This window comes from Esox lucius, chromosome 11, assembly GCF_011004845.1.
Source record: "Esox lucius isolate fEsoLuc1 chromosome 11, fEsoLuc1.pri, whole genome shotgun sequence".
In the NCBI taxonomy this organism is placed as follows: Eukaryota; Metazoa; Chordata; class Actinopteri; order Esociformes; family Esocidae; genus Esox; species Esox lucius.
Window position 1 is genome coordinate 22,096,352 of NC_047579.1, and position 17,574 is coordinate 22,113,925.

The 17,574-nt window shown below is 44.3% G+C and overlaps 1 protein-coding gene across 1 annotated transcript in view; it reads right to left on the bottom strand.

The window, feature by feature from the left end:
- The window catches only part of abca3b (ATP-binding cassette, sub-family A (ABC1), member 3b), a 50,857-nt gene that overhangs the window by 17,641 nt on the left and 15,642 nt on the right, over positions 1 to 17,574 (bottom strand). The window contains exons 6-17 of the mRNA XM_029123006.2: positions 16,815 to 17,074; positions 16,241 to 16,357; positions 15,450 to 15,570; positions 11,417 to 11,590; positions 11,009 to 11,190; positions 8,343 to 8,489; positions 3,496 to 3,625; positions 1,971 to 2,029; positions 1,751 to 1,846; positions 1,153 to 1,308; positions 839 to 1,049; positions 401 to 551 (exon numbers count right to left, since the gene is read on the bottom strand). Of these exons, the coding sequence (XP_028978839.2) occupies positions 401 to 551; positions 839 to 1,049; positions 1,153 to 1,308; positions 1,751 to 1,846; positions 1,971 to 2,029; positions 3,496 to 3,625; positions 8,343 to 8,489; positions 11,009 to 11,190; positions 11,417 to 11,590; positions 15,450 to 15,570; positions 16,241 to 16,357; positions 16,815 to 17,074 (1,804 nt within the window). The remainder of the gene's footprint in view (positions 1 to 400; positions 552 to 838; positions 1,050 to 1,152; positions 1,309 to 1,750; positions 1,847 to 1,970; positions 2,030 to 3,495; positions 3,626 to 8,342; positions 8,490 to 11,008; positions 11,191 to 11,416; positions 11,591 to 15,449; positions 15,571 to 16,240; positions 16,358 to 16,814; positions 17,075 to 17,574) is intronic.

Below are 17,574 nucleotides of genomic sequence, written 5' to 3' on the forward strand. Positions count from 1 at the left end.
TTGACCAGATCATGTTTTTTTTCCAATACAAAATAGTTGTGTTCTACCTGATAAAGAGGCTGGTAGAACTGACAGATTTACCCCCTATCCAGTGCACTAGTTTTGACCAGGGTCCATATAAAGAACAGGGTGACCACACGGTTCCAGTCAAAAGAAGTGAAACCAACAGGGAAAAACATGCCCTTCACTATATATCCACCAGTGACATCACCGGGAAAAGAGGTCTCTGTAATCATACTGGAGCAACCAGGAACCTTCAGAGTCGATCGTTAGACTGACAGTAATGGTATGTGTGTCAGACTGAATCAAGGTTTCACACTAAATTCAGAGCTGTGGTACCGGCACTAAAGGCCTTTGTGAGATTGTGCATTGATGTAGCATGTCTGTTTGGCTGTCTCACCGGTTGGTGCTCTCCTTAGGCAGTATATATGAGAGCTCGGCCCCGGCACTGCTCTCCAGCGTGGCGTTGGGAACGTACATGTGGACGAGCCGGGTGATCTCAGACACATTGCACAGCGCGTCCTTCACGATCACCATGTGGTAGCCAGCCCCTGTGACAGACAGGCAGGGGAAGGAAGGTGTCCTCAACATTCTCCAAGCGACTGAAACGACATCCTTGTTGCACTGTTCCTATTCACCATGTTGTCCTGTCTTATTTCTTTAACCCTCTGTCGTCCCCTACAACCCGTCACACGCTAAAGTATTTTCTTTCTTTACGTCTCCATCACACCTCCCCCCTCTCTTGCTTCTCCTCTGTCCTTCATCCACTCTCCTCTCCCTCCCTCTCCTTCGCCCTCTCCCCCCCTCGCGGGCCGCTACTCCCCCTCTCTTCTCTCACCGTATTTGTTCTTGAGGAAGAGGGGCGATCCGCAGCACTGCAGCTCTCCCTCGGCCATGATGGCGATGCGGTCACCCAACAGGTCAGCCTCGTCCATGAAGTGCGTGGTCAGCAGGATGGTGCGCCCGCGCTTCTCACCCTGCAGCAGGTCCCAAGTGGCCCGGCGCGCTGATGGGTCCATGCCCGACGTGGGCTCGTCCAGCATCACCACCTACATGGTCAGGCAGATGGAGGCAGACGCATTGAAAACTGCCTGTCGCCACAGCGCATTGTGTCTCCCATATAACCAGACCCACCCCGACCAGCCGACTTACTTTGGAGTCTCCAATTAGGCCAATGCCGATGGACAGTTTCCTCTTCATCCCGCCCGACAGGGTCTTGGAGTAGGCGTTCCTCTTGTCCTCCAGGTTTAGGATTCGGATTATACGATCTACCTCATCCGGAATTTTCTCGCAGGGGTAACCCTTCAGCTAGAGACAAGAGAGAGGGCGGGAGACGTGAGGGGCTGTGGAGAAGGGAACTATGGCATGTGCACCTTCCAACTCGTTCGTGGTTGCTGGTCAAGGAATTTGCTCTCCTCCCGGTGAATGTGCCCAGCGAACATTTCCTGGTTCAGTGAGCAGAATTGTTTAATAAGATGGATACCTTTGGACACATCTCGATCTACGACTGACTGATCCCTGGGGACTCTCTCCAATCATGCAAGGCCATAATAGCCAACTGAAGAGGAGGAAAAGAACGCCATGGGGAAAGGAATGGTGTCAGACTTCTTCTGTCTGCCTGTCTGTCAGCCTTGACCTGTCTGTCATCTTTTGCCTGTCTGTCAGCCTTTGCCTGTCTGTCAGCCTTTGCCTGTCTGTCAGCCTTTGCCTGTCTGTCATATTTTGCCTGCCTGCGTGTGTTTGTTTTTACCTGTGCGTAGAAGAGCAGGTGCTCCCGAACTGTGAGGTTGTCAAAGAGCACGTCATGCTGAGGACACAGGCCCAGGCTGCGGCGAATCAGAGCCATGTCCTGACTGATGTCATAGCCGTTAATGTAAGCCCTGCCGCTGCTGGGAGGAAACAGGCCTGGATGACGACGAGAAACAGTCAGTTAGATCATACATAACCAGGCTGCGGCGGATCAGAGCCATGTCCTGACTGATGTCATAGCCGTTAATGTAAGCCCTGCCGCTGCTGGGAGGAAACAGGCCTGGACGACAACGAGAAACAGTCAGTTAGATCATACATAACCTGCTGTGAGCTGAGCTGCACACTCCATAAATGTATTTCCGTTGGCGTCATATTCAACTCTTGAATGAATAATGAGAAATTAGCTGTGTGTGTGTGTGTGTGTGTGTGTGTGCATACTTGTTTTAGTAGGGAATACTTAAAGTCCTCTTAAGTATAGTAAACCATGGACAATTTGTCCAAGTGAGGAAATCTATCTAGTTCTCAAACAAAAATGTATTTAAGCTTAAGGATAGGGATGGAGCCAGGGTTAGGATTAGGGTTTTTAGGTTTACTGTTAAATTTAATATTAAGGAAATTATTTTGAGGGAACAGTACTCAATCAATGGTATCATAATAGCATAGTAAACCCAACGTGTGTCTCACAGGTCAGCATAGTAAACCCAACGTGTGTCTCACTGGTCAGCATAGTAAACCCAACGTGTGTCTCACTGGTCAGCATAGTAAACCCAACGTGTGTCTCACAGGTCAGCATAGTAAACCCAACGTGTGTCTCACTGGTCAGCATAGTAAACTCAACGTGTGTCTCACAGGTCAGCATAGTAAACCCAACGTGTGTCTCACCGGTCAGCATAGTAAACCCAACGTGTGTCTCACCGGTCAGCATAGTAAACCCAACGTGTGTCTCACCGGTCAGCATAGTAAACCCAATGTGTCTCACCGGTCAGCATAGTAAACCCAACGTGTGTCTCACTGGTCAGCATAGTAAACCCAACGTGTGTCTCACCGGTCAGCATAGTAAACCCAACGTGTGTCTCACAGGTCAGCATAGTAAACCCAATGTGTCTCACCGGTCAGCATAGTAAACCCAACGTGTGTCTCACCGGTCAGCATAGTAAACCCAACGTGTGTCTCACCGGTCAGCATAGTAAACCCAACGTGTCTCACAGGACAGCATAGTAAACCCAACGTGTCTCACAGGTCAGCATAGTAAACCCAACGTGTGTCTCACAGGTCAGCATAGTAAACCCAACGTGTCTCACAGGTCAGCATAGTAAACCCAACGTGTCTCACAGGTCAGCATAGTAAACCCAACGTGTGTCTCACAGGTCAGCATAGTAAACCCAACGTGTCTCACAGGTCAGCATAGTAAACCCAACGTGTGTCTCATCAGCCAGCATAATAAACCCAGTGTGTGTGTGTGTGTGTGTCTCATCAGCCAGCATAATAAACCCAGTGTGTGTGTGTGTGTGTGTCTCATCAGCCAGCATAATAAACCCAGTGTGTGTGTGTGTGTCTCATCAGCCAGCATAATAAACCAAGTGTGTGTGTGTGTGTGTGTGTGTGTCTCATCGGCCAGCATAATAAACCCAGTGTGTGTGTGTGTGTGTGTGTCTCATCGGTCAGCATAATAAACCCAGTGTGTGTGTGTGTGTGTGTGTGTCTCATCGGTCAGCATAATAAACCCAGTGTGTGTGTGTGTCTCACCGGTCAACATGGACAGAGTGGTGGTCTTCCCCGCTCCATTGTGTCCCAGCAGAACCGTGATCTGGCCCTCAAACATGTTCAACGTCAGGTCCTTGACAGCTTGCCGCATCTTGTTTCCCATTTTAAACTCCTGCCAGGACGAAAATCATTACGTCCTAATGATCCCAACAGGCAACCTGTCCGCGGGGGAAGGGTCCAGTTACCTGAACATCAGCCGTGGCACATCCCGATATCACAACAAATGTCTTCCAAACGGCACCTTATTCGCTCTTTGTTAGTAGCCGCTATATGGCCAATGGCCTCATTTTGGACGCAACCGATATGGACCATGAACTGAAGGAAACTATGCAATGGTGTTGTAGAATCTGAGCATTAATAATTAAAATATGAATGTATGTTTCATTGGAAGTGAATGTGCCTAGATAATGAGAACAGAAACATCTCTGTTTAGATTATCTCTCTGTAGGTTGCGCTCTGATAACCACAGGAATGTTTACATTGACCATTTGGCATGGGGGTTACTGTCTTGGAAACCTGATCTTTGCAAGGTAGACACACCCTTCAATGTATATATCAGCGTGTAACTAACATTACAGTGAGAAGATAATGGAACGTTCATCGAATGACATCTGTGCTGCAATTTTCCAATAAACCTGAGCGAACTTCTCCCTCGATTTGATACGGGTTCTACATTATTTGACCACTATACATTATTTCTAACACTTTGATGCCGTGACCTGGACAAGTTTTAATGATTCTACTGAACTTCGGCTGGAGAGCTTAGGGGCTCGATTTGTAATTGCGAGGAAGAAGTAGTTTTTCCCGGTTACTGGTTGCTGAGAACAACTGAACAGTGAGTCGTACAACTATGCCATAGAACGAATTGTCAAGATTGCAAAAAGCGTTAGTTTGTCAAACAAGCCCTAAGACGACCCGACTAGGCCGTGATCTTTATTGCGTGGAATCTGTCTGCGGGTGCGGACAGTCCGTCTCAATTTGGTGGGGTGTTGACCGGTGTGCTTCAGTGCTGAACTGTATTTTGTGATGCCATAGTATGGTGACACTGCATTTTCCTTTTGAGGACTAGAGTGTGATATTGTATTTTTCGGTGATTATACAGTGACTTGTACAAGTACAAATATAATGCCGTCCAGTTGTACAAATACCACAAGAGGACTGCAGCCTCTGACGCGCATGATGCGTTCATGTTTAAAAATCATGGCACGAAGAGGACACCATCAAGCACGAAAAAAGGATCCTTCACAACGATGCCTGGAGTCGAAATGGACAGAAAGAAAAAGAACGTTTTCCGGCTAAACAAGATGGATTCCGAGGAAGTTGTATATGGATGGAGAGTGTGGTACATACGAAGAGAGAAGACAAAGGAAAATTAAGATGGCCGAGAAAGGACAACAGTCGAAAGGCGGGAAAGGAGACAAAGGAGACAATCATAATGGACTAAGATTCATTCTGTTTGACCACCTGGCCGACCAACAGTAGTCTCAAGATGGAGTCTCTCTTATGGGATCCTGGAATCAAGGACGATACTAGGAACTGATGTGAGCTTTCATAATCATTGATTCTGAGTTTTTGAATGTTTATTTCCTAACATTTATCGTATCTAACCATTAAATGAAGCTGGAACTTATCAAGGAAACCTGATCACCTTCCTCGGTAACAGCCAAGCATATTTAATTGAATATTACATGTCGTTTGAAAAGCACTTTGATTGTATATAGCATGTTTTAATAGGCATTCGAAATAGCCTGTTTTGTTCTGTCATGCTTGAACATGTTAAACGTATTTATTGTGTTGATGATAATGTTTAAAACCGTAAGGCCTCAAGGGGGGTCTCACGACAATGTAGTTAACCAAGGCCCACCATGTGGTACATGTCTGTTGCGTGCTGAGCTGTTTGCTAGCACAAGTGGGTATGTCTGAAACCTAGTGATCAATTGGATATTTGTACAATGATTTTCTAATCTGGTAAAATTGTCTCATGGTTTTCTTACAAAAGGTTAACATTTTGTGTTTTCTCTCTCCTTATATATTGTATAAGTGGCAGAATGAAGAATCCACATTGTGATAGTCTAACATTAAAGAGACACGCTGTGTTCCATGAGGATTGCATTTCCAGAATCCAAAATAGTCATAGCCTATGAAGAGGGTTAAACAGCCAGAGCGAGTGTACTCGCCACAATAAAATGTTATGTATTTTTAATGCTGAATTGAGTTTGGTTAAATAATATAGTTTCTCTTATTTATAGTGACCAATGATAACTGGGATAATACTTGTGTTTTAAAACAGACGCCTGATACTTGTTAATAGAGTTTAAATTCTAAAATGGTAAATTGACTAATGAACAAATAGGGTATTGATGTGACAGTATTTAAGGCCTACATTGAGTTTCCTTTGGATTACTTATTATACCTTGATTTTAGTGACGTCATACATCTGTTTTCTGTCTACATTGCCATTCTTAAGAGTTTTCTTAATTTCCACCCTAATGTTGAGTTGTTGTGTAGATAATGATTAGCACATTTCTACAAATTTCAAAAATATTAGATGGGTTGGACGCTAAATCTAAATCTTCAGTTAACAAAGATGTCGGCTAAAGTGAAAGGATGGTCTGAAACAACACATTTGGCCTTTTTAATGGCTCACCATAAATGGGTGGAGCTCAGAGCTTCAGGAAGGGGGGCAGACCCACTGGGATGGCCCCTACCAACCTTTACCATTAAATCAAAGTAGCCTGTTACTAAGGTTTACATTTGAGTGTTCAGTCTGGTCTCATCTATGGTTATTTCACCAACACAAGCATATTCAGTTTTTGGATAATCAAACATTGAGTGAAAGCTAAATATATTTTAATACATACTACAGGTCAGAATACCACGGGCCAGTTGACTAGACAGGTCACATGGTCCCAACACAGTGGAAGACACTGTTGTGGTGTTAATCTTGAATTAGTGAAGTGTTGGAAACTTACTGTTCCATTATACACCTACACTGACTTGTTATTTACACTGACTTGTAATTTGCTGGAATCAAATCACACTGACTGCAATAACTGATATTGGAACTTTCATCACTGATACAAGACAAAGAAAACTGAAGACAAGAACTAAAGGACACTTGATTGGAAACTAACTTCTTTACTTACAATCTAAGATTTTCCTAAATGAACTGATAATGATTTTATATGTATGAAGGTTTGTTTCTCGCAAGACAGGTGGGAAACTCTGTACGATGACAATCCCCATATTGGACTTGTGATGATGCTTAATGATCTACATTATGATGACTATCATGATATGTTTGGACAGTGAATGTTTCTCTATTAGAGGTGGTCCCTGTCAAAGGTAGATGTTTTCCTATTTTAAAGGTAGAATCTGTCACAGGTACAACAGGATATGCATAAGTCTTTTGTAAGATATTGTCACATGGATCATGATACGGACAAGGGAGGTTTTGATTGTTCAATGGACTTTGGGGGAAATGTTTTAATCATGATGTCATGTTGAGTTTGGTTTTCTGCTGAACACCGTTAACACTGATAATAACCTGTTGATGTCAATGTTTCTTGACCTTTATAATCTGAGGTGGGGACAGGATTGATGACTCTCATACATTGAGTTATGTGTCGGAGTGTGGTGTGTCAATTGTCTTGTTTACATTAATTTTCATTTGAGGAACAATAAGACCTGATTGGTCAGATACTCCTTCTGTTGTTTCATCTTAGTCATTTGTAACATAAGTGTATGAGCCTTTTCTTTTCATTAGGAATTGATTTGTACTTGTAATGTTTTATCCAACATGTAATGTTTTTCTTTAAATGTTTGATAGGGGGAGTGTGGAATCTCAGCATTAATAATAAAAATATGAATGTACGTTTCATTGGAAGTGAATGTGCCTAGATAATGAGAACAACAGAAACCTCTCTGTTTAGATTATCTCTCTGTAGGTTGCGCTCTGATAACCACAGGAATGTTTACATTGACCATTTGGCATAAGGGTTACTGTCTTGGAAACCGGATCTTTGCTAGGTAGACACACCCTTCAATGTATATATCAGCGTGTAACTAACATTACAGTGAGAAGATAATGGAACGTTCACCGAATAACATCTGTGCTGCAATTTTCCAATAAACCTGAGCGAACTTCTCCCTCGATTTGATACGGGTTCTACATTATTTGACCACTATACGTAACCGCCAATTTCTAACAGTGTGGATGTTTTACTGTTTTTTCAGGGTTTATATTTGCTTTTGTTTGCCATGGCAAAGTAGTGAGAAAGCCCTGTCATTAAGTCAGTACTGTGAAATGTCCTATACCTTAATCAGAGTGCACCAATGCCCACCAATCCTGTGATAATATATTTGCATTCAATTCATTAAGTTGGTCTGTCCATAATGAGGGCAGTTGGAACCTGCCGCTAATTCATTATTCAGATCTCACTTCAGGTCTTTATTAGTAATCAACCATCTCTAGGCAGACCCATCTGTGTGCTCCATATTTAATGGTCATTTTAATTTTAAGTGCCCATCAACATCATCATCATCTCCTCCCAATGGGATGTGTTCATTAGGCTCCAAAATGAAGGAAATGTGCCTACAGGTACTTATCTCCACCTGCCTAGTAAGTTCAAAATCCTAACTGCATGAGAATACGAAAGACGAGACTAGTCTTGGACCACTAGCAGGCCATCCAAAACGTCCTTTAAGTTCACAATAAGCTGAGGATATGATGAGCTGAGGCCAAACCATTACAGACAAGTGGAGTGGACTGAGTTGACATACGCGGTCAGGACCTTTATAGCGACTGACTTGGGACTAGGTTGACTTGCCTTATTCAGGTGTTTGATCTTGACCCCGGAGACCAGTCCTGCTGGCTCTTCCTCAATAAACTCCCCCTTCAGCGCCTTCTCCGCATCCTCCTCTTCCTCCTTCTCCTTCACCATGGCCATGCGGGGGCTGCCGCACCAGTAGGATGGCTGGAGAGCGATGGAAGACGGGAGGGCAGGAGAAAGAAGTGGGGCAGGTAGAGAAGAAGGGAAAATGAGTTGAATTCATTGCTTTTCTCAGTTCTTACCCTTATTGTCTTCATCAGAGTGATGCATTCCTGGATCAAATTTAGCAAAGCCTTCAGACCGTTCAGTTCCTCAAGGTGCCCCTGATTTTGTTGGTGGCTCTAGGTGTAGTTGTTTACACAGCTGCAAAGTGTGAAAGAGCGCATGCATTTTCAACATGCCCTAATGAAGCCCAGGGCTGCCCAACCCTGTTCCTGGAGCTCTACTGTCCTGTAGGTTTTCTCTTCAACCCCATTTGTGACTAACCTGATTAAGATTTTAATCCAGCTAATTATTAGAACCAGATGTGCTAAATAAGAGTTGGAGAGAAAACCTACAGGACAGTAGATCTCCAGGAACAGGGTTGGGCAGCCCTTCCCTAGAAAGAGGCGCATCATAAAGGCTTTGGATTGGAAACAGTGTCGACATCCGTGCTTGTCTCCAGGGACCTAAATATTTAGGTATGACATGTTAATACATGATTTCCCAATTGAAACATTTAGTTGAATCCTTCAGAAACATTTCTAGTATGTCCCTGCAGCCCCGCCCCAATTTCAGGATATCCAATTCCTGTGTCTTCCAGAGCACATCTGACGCCAATCCGGTTCTTATCACATTGCTCTCTCAATCAGGAAGTCTGTACCAGGATCCTTATGCTGGAAAGAACTTCAACCTTGATCAAGCTCACAGGGTGCTGGCCCCTCAACGCCTGTTCTAATACATGAACAGCATTTAAACCCTGGTCTCACAATGACAAAGCTAACAACCAGACAGGGTCCCACCCGTACCCGTTTCAGGTAAAATTATCTTTTTAAATCTTTTCAACTGTCACTTCCACCATTAAATGCCTGAATAAATATATACATATATTGTGAATGTTCAGGCTGCCTGATGACTTTAAGACCCAGCGGACAACCCCATTCTGGATGGCGAGTTAGGGCAGGGAACAATTTAGTACACCTGTCTATACTAATTGCACTTGTTTCTTTGTCCATAAAAACAGGTCAGGCTGGGGAGCTTACAACAGACGCCATTCTGATGTACTACCAAAACCTGCTACAAGTTAAAGAGCTGCAGGGGCTATAAAGAGAGCTTTAGCGACTGGAGATAAGACTCCTTACTGCTCCAATCAAGCTCTCATCTCTGCCCTTTAGTTAAAGCTCCAAGTTATTGTTAAGTGTTACGAACATGAAATGGACTCTTAGTTATTACAAGTTTCAGCCTTCTGTCTGTGTGTCCCTGGCTTTAAAATGTTGTAGATGTAGTGACCTTAACACGTGGGCCTTTGTGCTTGCTTCTATTTGGAAGCAAAAAAACTATTTGTAAAAAGAAAAACAATGATATTTAATTTGGTTCTTTGGCTTGTTTATTTGATCACCTGCACCAGGGACCCCTCTGGGCTAATCACATACCTCTGCAGAATGATTAGATAAGTAGAGAGGGAGGAGGTGAATATATTACTGTACTGCTGTACCTAACAAAGTGAATTTCCAATGGACAACATTACATATCCCCTTGTATTCATGTAGTCTCCATCCAGTATCCATCTTACCTTCACTCTGTCTAACTCCTTGTAGTCTGGTCTGATTCATGCACACTAAATTGCTATTTAGGACAAACAAGGTGGAGTAAGAACAGGGATAAAACCAGACGCATGTCAGGACACAAGGGAGCCAAAACTAACACCCAGAGAACGTCAGAGAGAGGGTGCTGACGCCAGAGGCCATTCTCCCGCTGACCCTTGACCCCGGAGAGGTCGTTCCAGTAGCCCCGTTGCCCTTTCAGGTTGGTCTAGAAGCAGCATCATGCTGACACAGTAAACTACGCACAAACGGAACTGTGAAGTCCTTTGTGTGTGGGAAAGAAACCGGGCGTGTGTGTGCGCGTGCGCTTCTGGAGTCCTAGTGTTGGCCCTTGCTGAGACAGGCTTTCCTGACTGGACTAAGCCAAAAGCTTCCTGCCATTCTACTGGTGCTAGCAGACCTTAATGCGACCCTGACATCCGCCTTCATTCACGTCATGGGCTGCGTTCGGTAGGCAAAAAATGTATCTAATCTATTGTTCTGAAACAGTGAAACTGGTAGGTTCTATCTGTATATAAGGATGGAACATTTGTTTTTCCATTGCAGACCACATTGCTACACTGTGGCCTAATGAACACAGCCCCAGCCTCTCCCTGTTTATTTCTGAGGTCTCATACACAGCCAGCCAGCCTGACTCCCTTTCACTGCCTGGCACAACAGACACTTCCTGATACTTCCAGATAATACACAACGCCCTCGTCACTCCGCATTCCTCAGAGCCAGCTTGACTGGCCGTAATCGTTTTTTCTTCGGCGCACTCGGGTCACAAAACAATATTTCTGGCCCGGGTACTGATTGTTATTGTTGAGTACATACAATGCCAGCTCTCACACACACACACACAAGCAAACCCACGCATACCAGCAGGAAGAAGTAGCAGGGCAGGGGCACTCCGTACTCCCCAGGGAACACGGCCTCCACGTACCAGGCCACGAGGCCATAGAGCAGGGCGTCCAACAGTAGCAGCCCCAACACCTGGGCCAGGGAGAAGTCATCGTCCACCGTTACAGGCTCAAACAGGTTACACCACTGGATCCCTGTGCCTGAGGGCAGAAGAGACAACGGCACGTTGACCAGAGTTAGCTAGTGACATTTTTCATTTCTTCTTTCTTTTATTGGCATACAGCATCAATAAAGATGCATCACTTCCATAAGATGAATCTCAGATATTGGGTGCATACATCCCATGCTCAAGCTGGCCGGCTGGTGACATTTTCAACGTGCGGACTGCGAGGACCGACGGCATCTCCGTGCGAGGATACTGCTCACCTTTGCCCTCAAACATGCCCAGCAGCTGGGCTCCCATGGCCATGGCCACATTGGAGATGAGGCACGCCGACACCTTCTGGGCATGGCTGAGCAGGTCGTAGTGAGGCCACAGGAACACATAGGGAAGGTAGGACAGGAAGTAGATGAAGCCCCCCGCCGCCGCCGCCACGTTGGCTGGAGGAGAGAGACGGAGCGTGTGTGTGTGAGACCACGAAGCAGAAAAAACGCTTCGAATCACCAATCCACCATTACACCTCGCAAAGCAAATAGCTGCTGCAGCTTGCCTTACAAAAACCGATAACCTCGATCATATAGAGAGGTGAGGAACAGAGCTACCAGTGGATTAAACCTTGTATAGATCCCTCATGCTCTCCAAGATGTACTCTGTACAAGAAATGCTCAACACGGTGTGTGGTACTTTTGTCGTTTTTATACCTGCGGTTACACAGGCCGCAACACATCTCAGCCCTCACAGCCCTCAGGGAAACAACGCTCACCCTGAGAGGTGTGAGAGGCACGGGCTGTGATGACAGGCACACGGGGTGCGAATGAACCCTTCGGTTGAACTCCCATGCAGGCAACTGAATGACCCCGCAGGAGGCGTAGCAAATGGCCACTGAACGGGTCAGTGACGCAGCAAAGCCATGGCCTTGGTTCTACGGGCTAACACAACAGACACGTTCAGACGACTTTGCGATGTTACACAGAGTACTCACTACCAACAGATATGGGGCATTCAACGGTTCGGTCTGTGCAGACTCTGCCGCCAGGCAAAATAATCGTTCCGGAATTTCTCCTGGTACTGTCCATTGGAGTCAAGTCCAGGAATGGCTGTTACGTCATAATATCAGGGCACGGTTGGACTGGCAAACTGTATTGTCGGGAGACCGAAGGAACACAGCCAGTTGATAGAAAACATAATTGATCTTTGGCAAAGTGTCTATTCTTAGGAGGAAATGCGGCAAATACTGAATTTAGAGATATATTCCAAGTATAAATAAAAGCAAGATTGCCCTATCTGTAGACATCAGGGGATTGGTTAAGGTAAGAGAGGCTGGAGATGGATGGGAGGGTGGAGCTACAACAGAACAACAACAGATAAATGAAGGCCTTGCTAGTGAGCTAAAGTAAAATAGAGAAAAACATTTCTGCTCAGTAGTTTGTAGAATAACTATCTGTACATTTAGGATTCTCAAAAGGTTTCCCATGACATCGGGAGAGCTATATTCACAATGTGCGAGGCCACCGCACCAGCAGTGTTTTCCTATCAAGTAGCTGGTTTCTACAAAACCTCTGGAGATATGACACAGCTGAGAAGCATGGGGAAAAGAGAGCAGATGGGAAGAAGAGAAGCATTGAGCAAGAGGAATACCTCAACAAATTATTTTTTATCACTATTCTCTGAAAATGACAAGGGACTTATAGAATTCTACGTGCGCCTGACAATGTGTTGCTTTATGCCTTAATGGACCAAATGTTCCATAAAAAAAAGTTCCCTTTTATGGTAAAAAGCAGAGTGAGTGAGGAAGAGAGATGGGGATGTGATTCTTTTTAAAGAGGAAACCCAAGGGGGTTGAGGCTGAGGAGAGGCTGTGTACAGTTTGACCTATGTGAGCTCAGATAAAGAGCACCATGCAAGACAGGGATCAGAAAAATAACCCCCTCCGTCTATCAGATTGGATGTGAAGGCAGCATTTAGCCTCCAGTTACCCTGGTACCTCATTAACTCCTCTCATCACTTTCTAATTTGACAATCTCAATTTATAACTTCACAGTAATAACATAGCTAACTCAGGGCCTGGGAGAAGTGGAACAGGAGATTCTGTGGTTCTTTGTGTTCAACGACAGGGTCAAGGTTTCATAGATCTGTGAAATGTATTGGTTATTTATTCATTCAACTTCTATTTATCAATGTTAGGCCATGCAAATGTAATTAATTGTATAACAGACGGATGTTTCTTTAAGCTGGCTAGCAAGAAGAAACAAAAAAAACAATCATTATAATACAATGTTTTATAAACATTAAATCCCTTGTAATACTCCTAAACAACAGTCTAAACCTACCAACCAATACATTTTAGAATTTTGGCACAGACAGGGAAGCACAGCTGAGTCTCCAGCCTGAAAGACAAAAACCATATGCATCGTGCCATCACATCCTGCCAATAGGATTAGCCCATTTTGTGGGAATTGTAAAATGTTTCAGAGAGGATCATGACAGTATAATGCTTTTGAGGGACCAGGGTTTGAGTTAAAGTCACGGTACTAATCCACCTTGAAGTGTTAGACAGCACCAGTGAAGGCATGTGCCACAATTATATGGCATACAACAAATAGCTCTCTTCTTAATATACAGAACTGCTTCAGCTTCTACACGTTTTCCCCAACTCTCTTGTCTTGACATTTCTTTTTCAGTTTATCCGATTTTTACTCTCTTAACAGTGGGGGGGGGGCAGAAAGAAGAAGAGGTGAAAAGGGGAAATGGGGAGGGAGATAAGCGCTACCCTATCACTTCCTGACAACTGAGGGAACACAGTAGAACATTTAAATACATTAGGAGGTGACAGTAACAGTCAATACGTCTGACTAGCCCTCCTTCTACATCAGCCCAGTGGACCCCAGCGATTTCCCTATTTTTACCAGCCATAAGTGGAAGACAAGTGGAAAGCGAAAGGCCACCTGAAGAGGTGTTCAGTTGTGACCAGCGGCCTGGCACATCTCCAAAGAACGACATAATATGCCACATGCCAACAGGTAGGCAATGGGGGAAAAAAAGGGCAGAGAAAAATATAATGCACACTGCAATCAGATGCAATTTGAAGGTTTGCTAAGCTGTCAGCTACTCTTTCAAAAGCCCAAGCCTGAAAGAGAGGGTATACAACTATTAGTTACATAACAGCTTGCCTGATTACACCCAAGTTCAAAATGGCCTTGGCTTTGATTGAACACAATTACAGATAATTACAAATCTCCACCTGGGCTCTTTGGTCTGAAAAGGATTTGGCAAAATAGGAGTGGGTGGACTGGGACATAAAAAATAAAAAAAAAGAATTAAAAAAAAGTACAAAAGAAAGAAATTGTAAAGGACTACTAACTGTAATCACTTGATAAGTGTGAGACTTGATAACCATGATTTCTTTTTTGGGTTACAGGCTTATATTAGCAATAACACAATGAGCCTGTATGCAACTGGGACACTGATTTGAACGGGTTCATGTTGTGGCCTGGGGAGCTCCAGCACTGCAAGACACTGCCTCCAATGCATCTGTGCTGCTGAAGCATTGTTTTAAATCCGACCTGCAGCTCCTTCAACAAAAATGCTGTGCTTTATCTTTCCCCACCCTCTGTTGAATAAAGCTCAAAAATCCTGTAAATATATTTATACAGCAGGCACACACAAAAAAGCCTCTCAGACCTGAGGGAAAGAGGGAGGCACTCTGTAAACATGTAGAGCAGGAACTTATTAGAACTGATAGAACTGGAAATAGTACATATAAAATCATCAATCAGTAAAATAAATGATGGGACCTCTCGTCTGACGCACAGGTTAGGCATTCCATACTAGTAAGCTGTGCCACTGCGACCGTGTCGCATTGCGAGCATTGCCCAGGAGACCCACGAAGTGGGATGGACAGTGGCTCAGCAGTCTGGGATGGTGGTAAGGATGGTCAACTAACCCTTATTGTGGGCACCTGCAAACTTATTGTAGCCATTAGCCGTGGTAAAAGGCAAACGCCATGCCTGGATGTGTTTCGGAGGACACGTCCCAAGCCTACTGGGTTGCTGGCAAGGCCATAGAAATGTACAGAGTTGGGATTAAAACGTTTAAAAAAAAGGCATATGTTATCACGTCTTCAAGAATGATCGATGGAGCTGGTGTACTAACGATCACTCTGAGCAAATTTCGCCAAAAGCCACAGAAGGGTCCCGTAATAAGATCTACATTTAACAGAATACACAATACAGTAAACGGGCAATAACTTAAGCAGAGACACACATCTTGACAGTAAAACCTGTACACACACACACAAACCTCTTGAGAAGAAGACACTGATCATGAAACTGAAGTTGATGGTTGCCATGGCAAAGATCAGTAAGAAGACAAAGACCAGGGTGGGGTCACTGTAGGTCAGCACAGCCCCATTAGGGCTCACCTAGACAGAACAGAAATTATAGTCTCATCAATACTTAACTCTACTACTGGATAAACACTTTGGTTGGGGTAATTACGGACAGTAGCAAAAAGTTGGGAAACCTTTTGCCGAACCAAATTAAAACTTGGGTTTATGGTCATTACCGTGGTTCCCTGAAGAAGGAGCTAAGTCCTTCATGGCTCATGTTGGATTTAATGGAAAAGATTGGCCACATGTAACCCTATAAGGTGGCCAGGATGTTTACATCCCTCGTGTGAGAACGCGACCTGCCGTAGCAGTTACCGGCTGAGCCTCAGAAAGCTAGGAAACATGCAGGTGACCACACGGGCATGAGAGAAACATAGGGCGTAGGCCATAGTCAGTGCGGTGAATATGGGAAACTCAGTGTGGTCAGGTGTGAGCTGGGTTGCAGACTGGCTCAAAATGTTAGAAGATGTGACTGAATTTGGCATAATTCCCCAGACGTTGTACCAAAAAGGAACAAGCATTTTTTTAATACACAATTTCAGATCCCCGCACATGTTTATCATTTGTGGCTAATGAACAGGGCCCTGGACAGAGGCCAATCAAGTAGATCATTATCTTTATTAGGTCAACCTTATTTAGCCATGGCTCTAATTATGGGGAAAAAAACATTTTGTTTTGTAAGATAAACATTGTGTAGATTCACCTTGATGCAGAAGAGCAGCGTGACGAAGAAGATGGAGATGGAGAGAAAGAGGAAGAACATGAGGAACCAGGCCATCCAGTGCAACCAGTTACTGAGGCCCATCATCCGCATGTACTCCTATACACACACACACACACACACAAAAAGGTAGAGAGAGATATTAACAGTTAGCCTTTTTGACAGATAGGATTAACATTTGCTGTTGCAGCTCAACTAGGCTGTCGGCTTTGATACATACACAGCTCACTAACCTAATAAATCTGTTCACTCCAATGCAACAAACACACCCCACACACACAGTGTTGTTTTTCTATAGGTGTGAGGACCAAAAGTATTTCCAAATGTTTTCCTTACTCAGGAACCTAATCCTAATTGTAACTCTAAATTTAACCCGAACTCTAACCCTAAAGCTAACCCTTAAGCCTAAAAAAGCATTTTCTTTCCTAGAGAAGAACAGAAAAAAAGACCCCCCCCCAAAAAAATAAAAAAAAACAAAGCATGATTTGACTCTCTTTACTATTCTTAGAAACAGAGAAAATCCAACATGGATGAGCCCCTCAACACCCGCACTGACCTTGAGCTTCCTCTCCTTCTCCTGCACCACAGCCCTCACAATGTTCAGGGAGGTGTAGGTGAAGCTGAGCACCAGCAGCAATGGGAGCTGGTTCTGGATTGCCAGGATGAACACATCGTAGATGAATGGCGGGAAGGGGAACCGGCGGAGGACCACCCTGGAGTGGGAGAGGAGCCAGGCGGCTCCTGTGCTGTTAAAGGTGCGCATGACGGCCCGGTTGACCGCGTGCTGCACGGTCAGGAAGCCCTCACGGAAGTAACCTGAGGGAGGGGGGCGGGGCAAACATCTGACCCTCAATCAGACCGGTAGGGGATGTCATGGAAAAGTCGGCTGGCTAAGCTTATCCGAGGAAACGTGATTGCGCCTAATAGACCGCTCGTTATCTGACCTTTTGTCGAGATCATTCCTTCACCCTGATGACAGTTCTTTAACAAAATGCTCACAAAGAACAAATGTTATTCACTGAACAATCTGAATTGAAGAAGCGATAAATGGTTTTGAAAAGAGGGAATTATGCCTCAGTAAGGATGAATCATTTACAAAGTGTTTTCATTTTAGTTTATAAACTGCCATTCAAAAGTTTGAGGGCCTCTGAGAAAGGTCCTTGTTTTCGAAAGAAAAGCACATTTTAGTCCACTAAAATGAGAATTTTTTTAATCAGAAATACAGTGTAGTAAATGACTATTGTAGCTGGAAACGACTGAGTTTTTATGGAATATGTACAAATGCGTACAGAGGCCCATTATCAGCAACCATCAGT